The sequence below is a fragment of the Kryptolebias marmoratus genome, linkage group LG24 (assembly GCF_001649575.2).
Source record: "Kryptolebias marmoratus isolate JLee-2015 linkage group LG24, ASM164957v2, whole genome shotgun sequence".
Classification (NCBI taxonomy): domain Eukaryota; kingdom Metazoa; phylum Chordata; class Actinopteri; order Cyprinodontiformes; family Rivulidae; genus Kryptolebias; species Kryptolebias marmoratus.
In genome coordinates this window covers 20,005,319-20,020,024 of record NC_051453.1, presented here as the reverse complement: position 1 = coordinate 20,020,024, position 14,706 = coordinate 20,005,319, and the positions used below count along the sequence as shown (strand labels likewise).

At 45.5% G+C, this 14,706-nt stretch overlaps 2 protein-coding genes across 2 annotated transcripts in view; one reads left to right on the top strand and one right to left on the bottom strand.

Moving 5' to 3' along the window:
* Window positions 1-3,259: 3,259 nt before the first annotated feature.
* Window positions 3,260-7,917, bottom strand: chst7 (carbohydrate (N-acetylglucosamine 6-O) sulfotransferase 7). The gene is made up of 2 exons (XM_017423572.3): window positions 6,307-7,917; window positions 3,260-4,494 (listed from the first exon to the last, which is right to left on the bottom strand). Exon 1 carries the CDS (start codon window positions 7,607-7,609, stop codon window positions 6,347-6,349), a length of 1,263 nt encoding a protein of 420 aa, XP_017279061.1. The 5' UTR covers window positions 7,610-7,917; the 3' UTR covers window positions 3,260-4,494; window positions 6,307-6,346.
* A 1,535-nt stretch (window positions 7,918-9,452) lies between these two features.
* The window catches only part of tubgcp5 (tubulin, gamma complex associated protein 5), a 12,179-nt gene continuing 6,925 nt past the window's right edge, over window positions 9,453-14,706 (top strand). The window contains exons 1-10 of the mRNA XM_017423427.3: window positions 9,453-9,833; window positions 9,947-10,000; window positions 10,792-10,900; window positions 12,035-12,131; window positions 12,221-12,300; window positions 12,412-12,547; window positions 12,638-12,755; window positions 13,357-13,446; window positions 13,604-13,697; window positions 13,804-14,056. Coding sequence (XP_017278916.1) covers window positions 9,700-9,833; window positions 9,947-10,000; window positions 10,792-10,900; window positions 12,035-12,131; window positions 12,221-12,300; window positions 12,412-12,547; window positions 12,638-12,755; window positions 13,357-13,446; window positions 13,604-13,697; window positions 13,804-14,056 — 1,165 coding nt within the window. The 5' untranslated portion in view covers window positions 9,453-9,699. The remainder of the gene's footprint in view (window positions 9,834-9,946; window positions 10,001-10,791; window positions 10,901-12,034; window positions 12,132-12,220; window positions 12,301-12,411; window positions 12,548-12,637; window positions 12,756-13,356; window positions 13,447-13,603; window positions 13,698-13,803; window positions 14,057-14,706) is intronic.

The following is a 14,706-nucleotide window of genomic DNA, read 5'->3' as shown; positions in this document are numbered from 1 at the left end:
TGGGAGTTAAAGCTCCGCCTAACAGGAGACTCTGCCAGACGTTCCCAACAGACCCTCACAATACGTTTGGGCCTGCCAGGTCTGACCGGCATCCTCCGGAAGAACCAATACTAGTTTAATTAACAGCGCTGCATTTGGTGTTTTGGTCATTGATTCCTCCATTAGCGCGCTCTGCTTGTATCTCACTTCAAGGACTACAGCGCACGCGCAAAACAGAGAAACCGTGTTGCCGTTATGTAGGCAGGCCGTTGTATCATATAAACAACCATAGCACTCCCTTGAGTCTAATGTCACTTCTTTAAAGTCAGATTTGAAATTAAAGATATAAAATACTATTATTACTAGTGTAAACTATATTTAATGATCTCCACAACTAAAATTGCATTAGGATAAAATAGCTTTAAGATATATTTGTCTTGTTTAGACAGGATATGTACTGTAAATATCCAACAATCAAATTTTCTCTGTCAAAAAGATGAATTCCCTAAACCAAAGGTTACAACCAAACTCATCTTAACCCCCACACCTCCCATTAATTCACTAAACCAAAGATTTAGTGAATTAATGGGGGGTGTGGGGGTGTGCCATGATTTGTACTATTGATGCGTTGAACATGTTTTCTCTGCTTGACAGATCTCAACAACTTGACCCTTCTAAAACAGATTACCATCTTTTCTACGACCACAGGATGTCTTTTGACTTGGTTGTTTAACAAATGAGGCGCTACACATTGCATCACTTGGGGTTAAGTAACTTGTTGCCAGCTGAAACATGATCGCCCCAGCAGTAATTATCCAATAGGAGGCTCTTACCTGGTTGTTCAGTTAAATTCAGGTGACCTGTTTTTGGCGAGGCAGTGTATTTGATGGAGCTGTATGATTTTAATGAATTTCTAGCAAGGTGTTTGAACTTCTTTATAGCATCTCTGTAGGCTGATCTTTAGGCTAACTTAAACATATTAGCTTGTTAGCTTTAGCTTTTTCGCTCAGGATAATGTTCTCTTTAGCAGTCAACACAGGACTTTCTGATGGTTTTTCTTTTCTTTTCTTTTTTTAAGCATCACATGAGTGTGTGTGCGTGTGTGGGGGGGCTGTGTATACAGAATTGGATTCTTGAAGTTGAACGATATTATCTCCCATGTTGAGCGGCTACTCCTACTTCTCACAGTGGTCTGTTTGAAACGAGATAAAGAGTTTAACCTAAAGTTCAACACCGAAGAGCTCATCTTGAAGCCCACAGATCGTCGCATTTCATTCATCGTTACAAACTGCTGACTTGTTTATTTCCTTCACTTTTCAGCTGTTTTACGTTGATTTTTAGTCCCGTGTCAGGCACTCTTTAATGAATTTTCTTTAAGAATTCCTTTTAATCCAAGTGAAAACACACTGTTTGCAGACGTTGTGATGTCTCAAGCAGCTTAAACCCAATCATTCTGACTTGTAGTCCTTTGTTTTGTACTTTAGGCAGGTGGAGGAGCTGCAAAAGGTGAACTACTTTTCGAACCACGTTGCTGACAAAGCGAACTGCTTCCTGTTTGATACTCACCACACGACCTGTAACTGCTGCGGTGACGTAGGAGCTCTAAGGTTAGGTGCGAAAGACCTGTATTTGCCGTGGGAGGTCAGTCTGAGGCTTTTTGCACGAGCGAGAGTCTTGTGTAAGTCTCGCAGCTCACCGGGGACCTCTGAGCAGATGTGAATCTAGCTGTGTATGCAGAGGAGGGAGAAATGTTGCAAAGTCCAACTGTGGAACATCGCCTTTCACAGGAGAACTCATGTGTAGCATTAAAAACACCACTGGTTTATCATTTTAAAAAGGCAGCGCAGAAAAGTATTAATTTTATTACCTGAAATCAAGACCTAACGGCTTTATTTTGTTGTTGTTGTTAAAAGGGATGTTTCAGCCTCTGTGGAGTTATGAAGAAATAATATCTTGCCTGTTGTAGATGGCTCTCTGAACAACCTCAGTTAGGAAGAAGAAAAAAAAAGGTTAAGGTTAACAGGCTTGACGAGTAGCAAGTACAAACTCAGCCATGACCAGAGTGGATCGCTGCCATCTTGGATCCAGTCGCCAAAAAAATCTTCACCGTGGTTTGTGCGAATGCTATTTCATAGTAAGGATGGGAACTAAAGGTGCTTTTCCAGTAGGGGTCCTTTTTTTTTATCAACACACCACACCAGTACGAGTGCTTAAAGTAAGCGTAACTACTCGTAGCGTCCCAGGATCTCTGTCATCCTGCTTTATTTTGAAAGGATTACAAAGTGGAAACTACGGTCACAGGTGAGCTCAGCTTCACTGCCAGAATCCGTGCGTCTCCCTCCGCGGTGGACCAGTGGAAATGAAGGGACGTAAAGATCCCCGTCCAGCAGGACTAGCAGTGGCAGACGTCTCTGAACCTTTTGAAGGTGATTAGGAAGAAAAATCGAATAATCACCAAAGGATCTGAAGAGAGTTTTTGCTAAAAGGACCAATTCTGATTTCATAGATCTTTACGTTGCTACTGGTTTTATATTCTGCAGTTACTTCGGCAGAAATATTACAAAACTCCTCCTGTAATGGAGCTGCTTGTAAATAACCACAGAATTATACATGAACAAGCCTGTCTTGTGAAACTGATATTGGCGTAAAGGTCTATGAATGAGCATTTATTTAAACGGCTATAAAGCTTTGGAGACTGGAGTGGTTTTAAGACCCTTTTGGTCCGAGTTGTGTTTGGACTAGTTGTTAGCCCATCAGTCCTGTCCGTTTACAACAGGTACGATGATCATTTCTCTTTTCAAAAGGGGCCCTTAAACGTCTCTCTCACTTCCCCTCCACCTTTGCTGTGTTTACTGACGTGCAGTCGACTGAGAAAGAGACTATATCCGGCCAAGTCGTGGGAGCCTTGTGTGGACAACTAAATCCAGGGCTAACAAATGAGAAGACTGGCACTTTAACCGCAAGCCAGAGGACACCCGTGGGACTCTTATGTAACTGTCATGAGGACTCCGTCTTTCTCCACACTGCTGCGCTGTCAGTAGTCCTGCCAGCTATATTTAAAACACTCCCTGCACCTGAGAAATATGAGCTGTAGCCCGATTGTCGCTGTGTGCACCTGTTGTTTTTAACAGCAGCTGGCTGCAGTCTGTGTGCTGTGGCTTGCATGTCAACATGGTAATAAAAATGCTCAAAATTCTGGGTCGCCCAGCTGTGTGCTGCACTCCCCCCGCAAAGGCTGCAGAGGCAGTGATTAATGGTTACACAACGGTCTGCACGCTGGTAACTGTTGCAGGAGGTTTTAATGCTTAAAAACAAATCAGACATCAGACCTGAACGCACATTTCCAACCAGTGTTTGACTGAAACTTCCCCCTCAGTAACAATCAGCCGACGTGTGTATGACTTCTGTATCTCACCAAGGCATTTATAGCTTCAAACACGTATTAGTTACAAACTCTGGGTCAACAATCAGCTGTATGAACTTTAATGTGCTTCTGAATCGTACCAAACAGCACCGCCGCCCGCAACAGGAACACATTTTCTCCAAGTTGAACTCTAGTCAGTTTAAATAGCTTAAAGTTATATCCCCCTCTGACGCGTCTACAGGTATTCCAACGAGAATAGTTAATGAAGAACCAACTTCTAAAGTCGAACTGGCAAAATAAACCGGACGCCTTGGCAGCACATCCCGAACAAGAGGAACACGGCAGCATCTGGCAAGGGTTGAAACAACTAGAGGACACACACACACACACACACACAAAGAGTCAGTAGCATTTGTTGTGCTTGTAAAAAACAAAAAAGACACACTCGGAGGTGGAGAACAGAAACGGGTCTCCAAGAAGTCTTGTGGGTTCTTAGAAACTTTCACGCCAACTTGAGCGATCTGTCAAAGAGGCGCTGCAGCTGCCTGGATTCCTGAGGGGCTGGGGTGGGACAACAGCTCCTGAGTTGGGTCGTTTCTCCTGGAAATGCTGTAGTCTCTTCATTCAGAGCTCCAAGTTTGAATAGTTAACGGGACCGCTGCTGTTTGGTATCGGTAATAATCGAGGCTGCTGCCTTGCTCGGTCGTAGACTGGACGGATGAGTTGCTGACGCCCTGGATTCACGCCCCGAGAAAAAGGACGAGATCCACCTCGGGTCCTTTTGTGGATTTGAGGAGGGATTAGTGCTACTAAAAGGGCAGAAGGATGGAGGCTGGCCGGTGTAGGGGCAGCACAAAAGCAGCCTCTTCTCTTATTTTATCCCCCCTTGCCAAAACGCTCTCTCCTCTCTCTCTGCTGGTGTCAAAACGGGCAGTGCTGTGAAAATAAGCTCCCTTCTCTTTGTTTCAAATCCATCTCCGTGTGATTGGCTGCTCTTTCTGCTTGTTTTGACCCCCCCCAGTTCCACCATTTTCTCCAGTTCATCGACCCGGCTCGGGTGAAGAAAAAAACAACCTAAGAGGCACGTATGAAAGCTGCTAGCGGACCACATTCCTGCAGCTCCTTCAGTTATTCCACCTTTCACCGGGACTCTGGAGGAGGGAGAGACAGAGAAGAATTAAACGGCGGCGGGGTTTTCAGATTCAACAAAGAAATTTTAACGTGAGGGCTGAATGACTGAAACTAAGTTCACATTAAAACGAGGAGAGCAGGAGCTAAAAGGAGCTGAATAGATGATAAAAGCTAAAACTAGTAAAACACTGGCCAAAAACTGAAAGCAGCAACAAGCTAGTCAAAAGCTAAAAGAAGCAAAAAAGCAGAAAAACATGAGCCTAAGGCTAAAAGTAGCTAAATGGTGGCCAAAAGCTATCCAAAAAGTAAAAGCAGCTAAATGCTAGCTATTAGCTAAAGTTCCAAAACACTGGATAACAACTAAAAGCAGCAAAAGGCTAGCTAAAAGAAGCATAAGATAACAGAAACAGTAAAAATTTTGAAGACAATGTTTTCAAGGGACATGAAGAGATCTAGGTGTATTTTAATAGGATAAAAAAAGGATAAAAGTTGCAAAAACCAACAAACAAACTATTCCCGAATAAGCTGAAGGTTTCGACGGTTTAAAACGGCGGCTGTAGCTGGACTGCAGTAAAAGCACGAAGGAAAGTCTGATGACACCGAACGATGGCGAGGAACAGGAGTCGGCTCTCAGACGAGCGTTTTGGTCCCAGATGCGGGAGCAGAAGGCACACAGAGGTGTGCAGTCAAATGATTCAACATCTCCAGCCTCTCAGAGCCGCGCCTGTCTCCGGCTCAGCGGCTTGCTGTAAAGGGCCTCGCTTGTAAGAGCTGGAAGGTGGCAGCCTGGGCGGAACCCCCGTCCCCCCCCCGCTTCGTCACGGACGAGTGCGAACAATGGCTCCCTTCTTGACAGCACGGACTGAGGCCCGGGGACTCGCTGCCAGCCGCCCCCGGGGGCCCCGGCGATGCCAGGGACACAACAATGAGGCCTCTATGAAGCAGCAGAGCAGTCCTGACAAGGGCAGAGGTATTTCAGACCATCTTGCTCCAACTGCTGCTGTAAATCAGTGACGCCTGATTTAAAATAGAGACAGTTCAGCCGTTTATCTAACTGTTAACCTCGACTTCAAACCCGACACGTAACTCATCACCCAGTGTATTAACTTTCTTCTACCAAATGCAACACTCATTGAACTTTGCTGCCTCTAGCTGAAGCTGCTGCCAGGACCTCAATGGGGTCACCATGGTAACAGCACACCTCTGTCTCTCACTCCCTGACTCCTACAGACAGAAACAGAGCAGAAAGTAAGCCTCAAACGAACAGCCCCTGGGGGAAATCTATAGCTCGTGATGTAAAGAATGAAAGAAAGAGGGCTGGGTTTTCCTCGCTGGTTTTTGCTCAAACCCCACAGCAGACGTGGAACGTTTTCAGTGTTTTCCACCAAAGGTCAAAGGATATGTTCCCCGGTTGAGCAACATGCTGTGGGTTTGGTTTTTGACAGGAAGTCCACAACTATGATGGCAACAGAACAACAGGCAGACAGTGATATACGGGCGCTTCAGGGTTTAGGCACAGGCACCCCTCATGAATGAGCTGACAGCCAGAAAAGGGAGAAGTTAGACAAAGAAACAAATACAATCAACAGGTGGGTTTGAATCTTAGACCTTCAAGAAAAGCAGCAGGAGCTGTGAAGGTGTGAGTGCATAACCCTAAATTCAGCCCCGTTTAGCTGAATGCTAATGATCAGATGTGTGATCCTCCGCCTAACTGGGGCTCTGCTTTCATTTTGTCTCACTCAGATGGAGATCAGAGGTTACGCAGCCGCAGGACGGAGCTGCACGGTTCCTGTGCAGACGTAAACACAGATTCGGGCTGCAGAACGCCTTACCTACACCCAGGTGGTACCCTCCTCCCCCGCCCGCCCGCCCTCATGTGGCTTTCTCCGCGCTGTGCTTCTCGTAGCCCAGCTGCCTCATGACCTCGCTGCAGTAGGCCTCCACCTGGCCGATCTGCTCCACGCTCAGTCGCTCCCGCCACGCGTGGATGGCCTCCTTGGCGTCCCTGGACGAGATGAGGAAGGGCCTGTCCGAAGAGTAGCCGCGGCCGCGCGTCATGTTCAGCGCGAACCTCTCCAGCGCCGGCACGGCGGAGAGGTTGGAGAAGCGCTGGAGCAGCTGCAGCTGCTCCATGGGACGCAGGACCAGGTCCTCGTAGCGCAGGCGCAGGTAGTTCCGCCGGAGCCACGGCGGCGCGTTCATCACCAGCATCATGTCGCTCAGCCAGTTGTCGCAGATCAGCTCCATGGCGCTGGACACGTAGCTCTCGGCGCGGTTCAGCCTGTTGCTTGGCACCAGCAGCCGCTTGTACTTGTCGTTCTGCTTCTTGCTGCGCAGCACCTGGATGCTCTCCTTCACCAGGGCCTGCTTGGACTTGAGGCGCGAGTTGTGCACGGCCCTGGGGTCTCTGAAGAGCTGGATGACGTGCAGGTTCAGCTCGGGGTCCCTCACCAGCGGGATGAGGGTGCTGAGGTCCAGAACGCGGACTCCTTTGATCACCATCACCGGGTACTTCTTACACTCCCTCTCCAACTCCCGCAGGTCCCTCCTCTGGCACTTGGCGCAGCGCTCCTCTCGGACCAGCCCGACCTCGTGCCGCCGGTGCGCCTCGCACAGCGGCTCCGAGCAGATCACCTTGTTCATCTTCCAGCCGAAGATGAACGACGTGGTGATGTTCTGCGAGCCGGCGTACAGCCTGAGGACGGAGAAGTCGCAGCGGTACAGGGCGTTTAGCATGTCCCGCACAGCGCCCTGGAGGCTGCCCGCGTCCCCGGGGTACAGAGCCTGCCAGATGTGCCACATGGGCTCGTAGAGGTAGAACACGTCCGGGTGCTGGTTGAACAGCTCCCCGAGGAACGACGAGCCGGTCCTCCAGGTGGCGTGCAGGTAGATGTGTGTCCGGGACTGGCTCCTGTTGGCCGGGTACTCCGTGGCGTCGCTGCCGTTGGCTCTGTAGCCGTTATCCCACAGGAGAGCCACGGTGTTCTCCAGATCCGGGCATCGGGGCTGCTGCTGCGGCGGGACGGCGCGCCGGGCGGATTTATCCCGGTAGTCCAACACGTACGGGATCAGCAGGAGCAAACCTGAATACGCCAGAATCAGAATAATGTACTTCTTGTGCAGCCTCCTCTTCATTTCCTTTCGCCGACAAAGAGAGAGAGAGAGATAGAAGGGGCGGGGGCGAGATGGGGGGTGGCTGCGAGCTTGTTTACTCGAAGATCGGCGCAGCGCTGAGTGAAGCGCCGGAGTCTCTACAGTAAAGTTATGCGCGCGTGTTAGGATTAGCCACGCCCCGTCGACGACAAAAAAAAAGACCGGATCTTTTTTTTTTCTCCCCGCTTTCAAATCCTTACATTTTCGTGGGGCCGTTTGTCAGACAGCAGTTGCAGACCCCGGACGAAGCTTTACACACTCTCGCTCCTGTGTGCTTTGACGCCGAGGTGTAGCGACCCAAAATGGGGGTGGAGCTTCAAGTAAACCTAAAGAGCGTGCAGGAAAAAGGAGAGTATGACAAGCCGGTTTGCCATTTAATTGTCAGACAAGCGTCAAAGAAGTCCATCTGCATTATTTAAAATGTTCTCGGAAATGTTCAAAGGCCTAGCGTTTCTTCAATCAATCAGCATTTATCTGTATGGCCATTTACAACAACCAAAAGGTGATCGAAGTGCTTCACAGTCTGTTCCCTTTTCAGGGGTCTCCACAGCGAGTCATTGTCCTCCACCTAACTCCGTCTTCTGCGTCCTCTGTCCTCCATGTCCTCTCTAACCGCACCCATATATCTCCTCTTTGTCTTTTTTTCTGGCAGCTGCATCTCTAACATCCTTCTACCAATATACCCCCTGTCCCTCCTCTGCTAATGTCCAAACCATCTCAGTCTGGCCTCTCTAACTTTATCTCCCAGTCATTCAACCTGTGCTGGACCTCTGATGACCTCATTCCTAATCCTGTCCATCCTTGTCACTCCCAAGGAGAACCTCAATATCTTCAGCTCTGTGCCTCACAGTATAAAAGTTAAAACAGACATTAAAAACAATACAAACAACAACAACCTGAATAAAAGATTAACAGAATGGGAATATATATATAGTAAGAATGTATTAGTTGACCTTAAGGTCCTCTCATGCTCATGGAAAGCTACTAAAGCATTTGAATAATGAGGTGCAAGGCCATTAGGAGTTTAAAAAGCAAACTATAAGAGTTTAAAATCATTTCTAAAACAGACTGGAAGCCAAAGAAAAAACTCCAATCAGGGGTGATGTGCTCACGTCCGGAAGTGTTTTGGACAAGTTGAAGACGACTGAGGGAGGACTGGGACATTCCAACATGAAGAGCATTACAGTAATCAAGCCTCGAGCTGATAAAAGCATAAATGGCCTTTTTAAGCCTCGAATTTCAAACATTCACTCTCAAATTTTTAACTGTGGATCTAAACTTGAATCAAAGCATCAAAGTTACGAGGAGCATCATCACCACAGGATGTTTTGGCTCAGCTACTGTTTAATGTTAAAGATGCAGACAAGAAAAGTAGTTTGAAAAAAAAAACTACTTCTAGGCTTCATGGGTCAAATAAATCTGTATATCAGTGAACAGAAAAACGGTGACTGGCTGTAACTGATCAAAGTGGCAGCATTTCAGGAGACAAAAAGGAGAGGACCAAGAATGGAGCCTTGTGGCACAACACAAGAGAGAGAAGCCCTTCTTGAAGGAATAAATATCAACCCACACACCCGTGAATAATGGGGGGGTGGGAGATTTAATCTTGGATATTTGCAGTACATATCCTGTCTAAACAAGACAAATGTATCTTAAAGTTATTTTATCCTAATACAATTTTAGTTGTGGAGATCATTAAATATAGTTTACACTAGTAATAATCTTTAATTTTCAAATCTGACTAGAAAGAAGTGACATTAGACTCAAGGGAGTGCTATGGTTGTTTATATGATACAACGGCCTGCCTACATAACGGCAACACAGTTACTCTGTTTTGCGCGTGCGCTGTAGTCCTTGAAGTGAGATACAAGCAGAGCGCGCTAATGGAGGAATCAATGACCAAAACACCAAATGCAGCGCTGTTAATTAAACTAGTATTGGTTCTTCTATCCTCTTAATAAAACATTTTATTAGTGCATCTATCCTCTTAGCTTGAAGAGTCGTCAAATTAGCTGTAGGAGTCGGACTAACTCAGCCTGGCATTTGGGGCTGCTAGCATCACCAGCAGCATCATGGCTCACTGGACCTCCTTCGAAAGGGAGACGGAGAAGGAGACGAAGAGGCTGATAAAATGTATCAGCGGGATCGAAGACGAGGAGAACCAAAATTTCCAGCTTGCCCTTAAATTTGTGTGGTCAAATTTCAAGTGAGTTCGTCACTGACAAAGCTGGGAGCTAGCTTGTCGGCTGCTAACATTAGCTAGCTCAAACAAGTGCTACGGACTAACACTATGTTTGTTTTTGTTTTATTCTTTTCCAGGTTTCATCGGTTTTTGGACGTCGACAGTCATAAAGTTCAACGAAGCATTAGTGGGTGAGTTCATCTGCGGGGGTTGTGGAGTCCTCGGGGAATTTCAGCTGCTGGAATTAGGAAAACAAAACAGGAATTCACGGATTGATATAACCAGGACTACAATCCCCAGAAGCCACAAGCCTTTCGGTTATAGAGGAAAAAATACAAAAGTGAACACGAAGATAGTAAATATTAAAAAACCCTACTGTCAAAATGACTGAATAATTCTACCAAAGTTCTTTTTTGCTTCTGGTTTATATTAATTTCTTCCAAGGAGCTGTAAACATCTAAATCAAAGTTGTTGTTTTTTTAGAATAATTTTAGAAAGTTAGTGAAGATCAGATCTACTTATTCACTGGAAGTTTTACCCTAGTTTTCTGCTTCAGCATCTTTAATCATTAAAGGAGATTGTTCACACACACACACACACACACACACACACACACACTGCTCAGACTGTAAACACTTAGTTTTTTTTTGTTTCATTGTTCTTTCACGCCTGTGTATCCCGTTGTTTTATTTTTTTATTTTTAGCAGCTGTATTTTTTAAGCTTGTTTGGCTAAACTTCAAAACATTTTGGCCAACCTAAGGTAAAGGATAAATAAACATGCGGTTGACATTTACATCAGTAGGAAGGGTGGATAAAACCTTTGTCGGTTCAGTCATTTAATTGTCTCGCCATTGTGATCATGCAGCGTGAGTCACTGATTACGCTTCACTTCCACCTGATTAGCGTTTAATATTTCACCGTGACTTTTGTTTTTCCTCTCATTGTTGTCCGGCATAATGGTTTTTGTTTTGTTCTTCCCAGAATCTACGAGAAGCTGATGGTGCACTCAGACCTGAGTAAGGCAGGAAGCTGGATGAGACTGACTGAAGAGTTTCTGAACTCGCCACTTCCCAACACACATGGAACAAAGGTGATACGGACAGGATGGAGTGCGCGCAGGCAGAGGAAAAACAAATTAAATCACCTCGGACTTACGGGAATATTTAGGATATTTTGAAGTGAGGTTCTGTGGAAAGGTTAAGAACAAAAGGTTAACAACTAATACAGCTGTGGTCAGATGTTGACATCTATTCATCCTGGGCATGAATGTTACTACTTTTAGGAAGTTACACAACAGAAAATTTCAATGTTTTTTTTTTTTTAATAACAAGAACGGAATTTATTGTGGATTTTTCTAACTCACACAGGTGGCCAAAATAATGCATATACCCCTAGTAATATTTGGTTAACCCTCTCAGGCTCAAATTAAGTTTTAGTAAAAGGAAAAATCAGATATGTTGTTGCAACGCCTGCCTTGAGAGGGTTAAATGTCACTTTTTGTTTCCATCAACAAGCTTCTGGCTGATATTTGACCGCCCTTCATTTAAACTGGTTGGTTTCCTGGCTTTTAAACTTGGCCCACAAATCTTCCTTACCCTTTAATTGGGTCCAGGTGGAGGGTTTAGGAAGGCTGTTGCAAAAGCTTAATGTTCTCCTGCCTTATCCAATCAGGAACCAGTTCTGATGCGTGTTTTTGGGATCATTAGAACAAACTGTGTTCAAGTTTCAACTGTTTCGCTGTTCATTTGAGGTGAAGTTAAAGGAGGTAAAGCTCCTTTTTCATGATTCCATCCACTTTGGGCAACGCACCAGTACCACAGCATGATGCTACCACCGCTGTGCCTAACAGCTGGTACGGTGTTCTTAGGTTTGAAAGCCTCACCTTGACTCCTCCAAACTTCTTGTCATTGTGAGCAAATAACTCGATCTTTGTCTTTGACTAGAGCACTTTTTTTTTTCAGAGGGCATTTGGGTTGTCCATGTGGGCAGCTGCAACCTTCAGTCAAACTTATAGGTGTTGCTTTGGGAACAGGGGGCTTCTTCCTTGATCGACAACCTCTCAGTCCATGACAATCTAAAACTGGCTTCACTGTGGACAGGGACACTGGTGTTCCAGCAGATCATCTAGTCTTGGGTTTCCAGTACCCTGATAACTGTAGTAAACTGTATGATGTGGTGTTATATCCTGACTGCACTGTTTCCTTTTTGTTGTTGTCTTTTCCAGACAGACCCTCACTACAGCATTCTGTCGCTGCTGCTCTTTCTCTCAGATTCTCCCTCAAACACAAACTTTACAGAGAGACCCAGGGTGAAGGAGGCTGGTGAGGCGACGTTCCATTTGTGAGACTTTTCGTATCGTTTTTACATTCCCACATACCCGCAGTAATCCTTTTCACCGGTGCCTGTGCAGAAGCAGAGGACAACTTTGACTGGGCAAAATATCTGATGGAGGGTGAAGACATCGACGCCGGGCCGTATCCAGATACTCCTGTGAGTAAATCATCACAAGCGTACTTTCTTATGCACCGCGTGCAGCTTAACTGGCGTAAAAGCCATTCGTCTCGTTTAGATGAGTTTGGTTGTAATCTGGCTGCTTTGTAGGAGTGGTCTGACGATGAGAGCGAGGACGATGACAGTCAGCAGCCAATCAGCAGGGAGGACTCAGGGATTCAGCTGGACAGAACCCCCCAGGAGGACCAGGACAACGCCAGCAAGACGGTTCCAGTGGCGTGGACAGGTGTTACACGGTTTCACTGGCTGATGCTTAGGATTTTGTCACAGTGAGACCACATTAAGAGGACAGCCATGTGTAAATCTCTCTGTCCAGTGGGTGAACCTGACGCCCGGGCCTGGCTCGAACACCATGTGGTGACACCGTACTGGGCGGCTCATGCTCTTCGTTTTCCTCACAGCTTGCATTTACATTCCAACTTGCTCAATGTTTGGTAAGACTTCATTTGTTGTAATCCGTAATGAAATTCCTTGAAGGAATGCATGTCACCCGGTGCCTTTCATGCCAGACTTTTAAACTAAGATTATCTTCCAATGAGAAGAGACAGAGTTATAGCTGTTTTGGTCAAGCCTTGTAAATAAGATTATACGCAATCTCAGGTGAAATTCGTTCTCGGAGTGTGTTTTGAGGATGATTCTCAGCTACTACCACCCCAAATCTCAGCTCAGTACCTGTACAACTGACTGAGCTGTATTCATGTTTGTATTTCAGACGGTCAGCTGGCTATGGCAGCCATTTTGACTTGGGTTGACCCTAGACGTTAATCAGCTGTAGATGTTCATCAAGTGATTACTTTCTGAAAATGTCGTTAAAATCTATCCAGTGGTTTATGAGATATTTTGCTAACGGTAATCAATCACACACAGACATGGTCGTAAACATTATCGCCCTTTCGTCTTTGACTGCGGGTGATAATAAGTATAAAAACGTGTCTTTAATCAGTGGTTTTCTCAAAATGTTTTACTTGGTACAGATAAAGTTTCCTGTTCAAATGATTTCATATGTTTGCGTTTGTTTGGTATTTGCCTCCTCAGGGATCAGCACTTGTACAACACTGATCCTCTGTATCTGCCTGAAGAAAAGGCTTTTGTCACAGAGACCCAAGTGATCCGGGAGACACTGTGGTAAGCTATACCAGGACAAGTCTGTGAGGAAAAGAAATCCTTCTTCTGCTGCAATGACACAAGTTTTATTGTCTTGTGAACCTTCAGACCTGTGATTGATGAGATCAAGTCAAAAGAAAATGTTGATTATTGTTTTGTTTTTTTTCTTTTTTTCTAGGCTTTTCTCCGGTGTCAAGAAAAACTTTATATTCCAGCATCATGATGGAAAAGTGTCAGTAAGGAATAATGTGGTGGTGACTCATCTGACGAGTGTAAGCTTAAAAAAAAAAAAAAAAGAAAGAAAAGAAGCTGAAAGTTATTTTCTTAAGCGTGCTCTGTTGAACAGAGGAATCTGGCTTCTTTTCTCCTGTGCTGCAGAACTGCCTGTACTCGGTGCTGGAGCACATCGCCATGTACGGTCAGGCCGTGTCCAGGCTTCAGAAGTTCATCGATGAGGTGACGGGATACAGCTCGGAGCCGTGCCCGCCAGGCTCCGGCTCCTCCCACAGCTCCAGGAAGGGCTCCGAGCCTCCTTTCAGGACCTACCAGGCTTTTGTTTGGGCTCTCAACAAATATTTTACCAGCTTTAAAGAAGAACTGACTACCATAGAGAGAGAGCTCATAAGCAATGGCAAGTGTTCTTCTAAATTAGTTAAACCTCTGAAATAACCTTTGGGTTAGATGGCCAACATACAGCCTCATTATTACAGTCAGCTGGCTGCAAAAGTATTCAGTATCTGCAGTATCCTGCAGAGAGGAGATGTAACCATAGGACTGGGCTTCATGGAAGATTGACTAGAAAAGCTGTTGTTTAAAAAAAAAAAAAAACAAAACATGGCAGACCATTTGGAAGTTGCCAGAAGACGTATTGGAGACTCCACAAACATGTGGAAGAAGGTGCCGTGGTCAGATTAGATTCAAATCAAACTTTTTGGCCAACAAAGACAGCACTGTGTCCGGCTCAAATCTACCACCGATCATCCTGCTGAGAACACCTTCTCCACAGTGAAGCATGGTGGTGGCAGCACCATGACCCGAATCACACAGTTGAAGCAACACTCCAGGGGTTTCAATCAATCAATCAATCAAATTTTATTTGTATAGCACATTTCAGCAGCAAGGCATTTCAAGGGGCTTTACATAATTAAAAAACAAAATAAAAACAGCATGTGACATTGAATAAACAGTAAGAAAGAGACAAACATCAAAACCCCGCACTCTAACCCTAATTTAGCCATAAGCAACTCTAAACAGGTGGGTTTTAAGTTGAGATTTAAAGGC

What these genes read in the sequence shown, in the direction of transcription:
- chst7 (XM_017423572.3), bottom strand. Translation starts at nt 7,609, where the DNA reads ATGAAGAGGAGGCTGCACAAGAAGTACATTATTCTGATTCTGGCGTAT.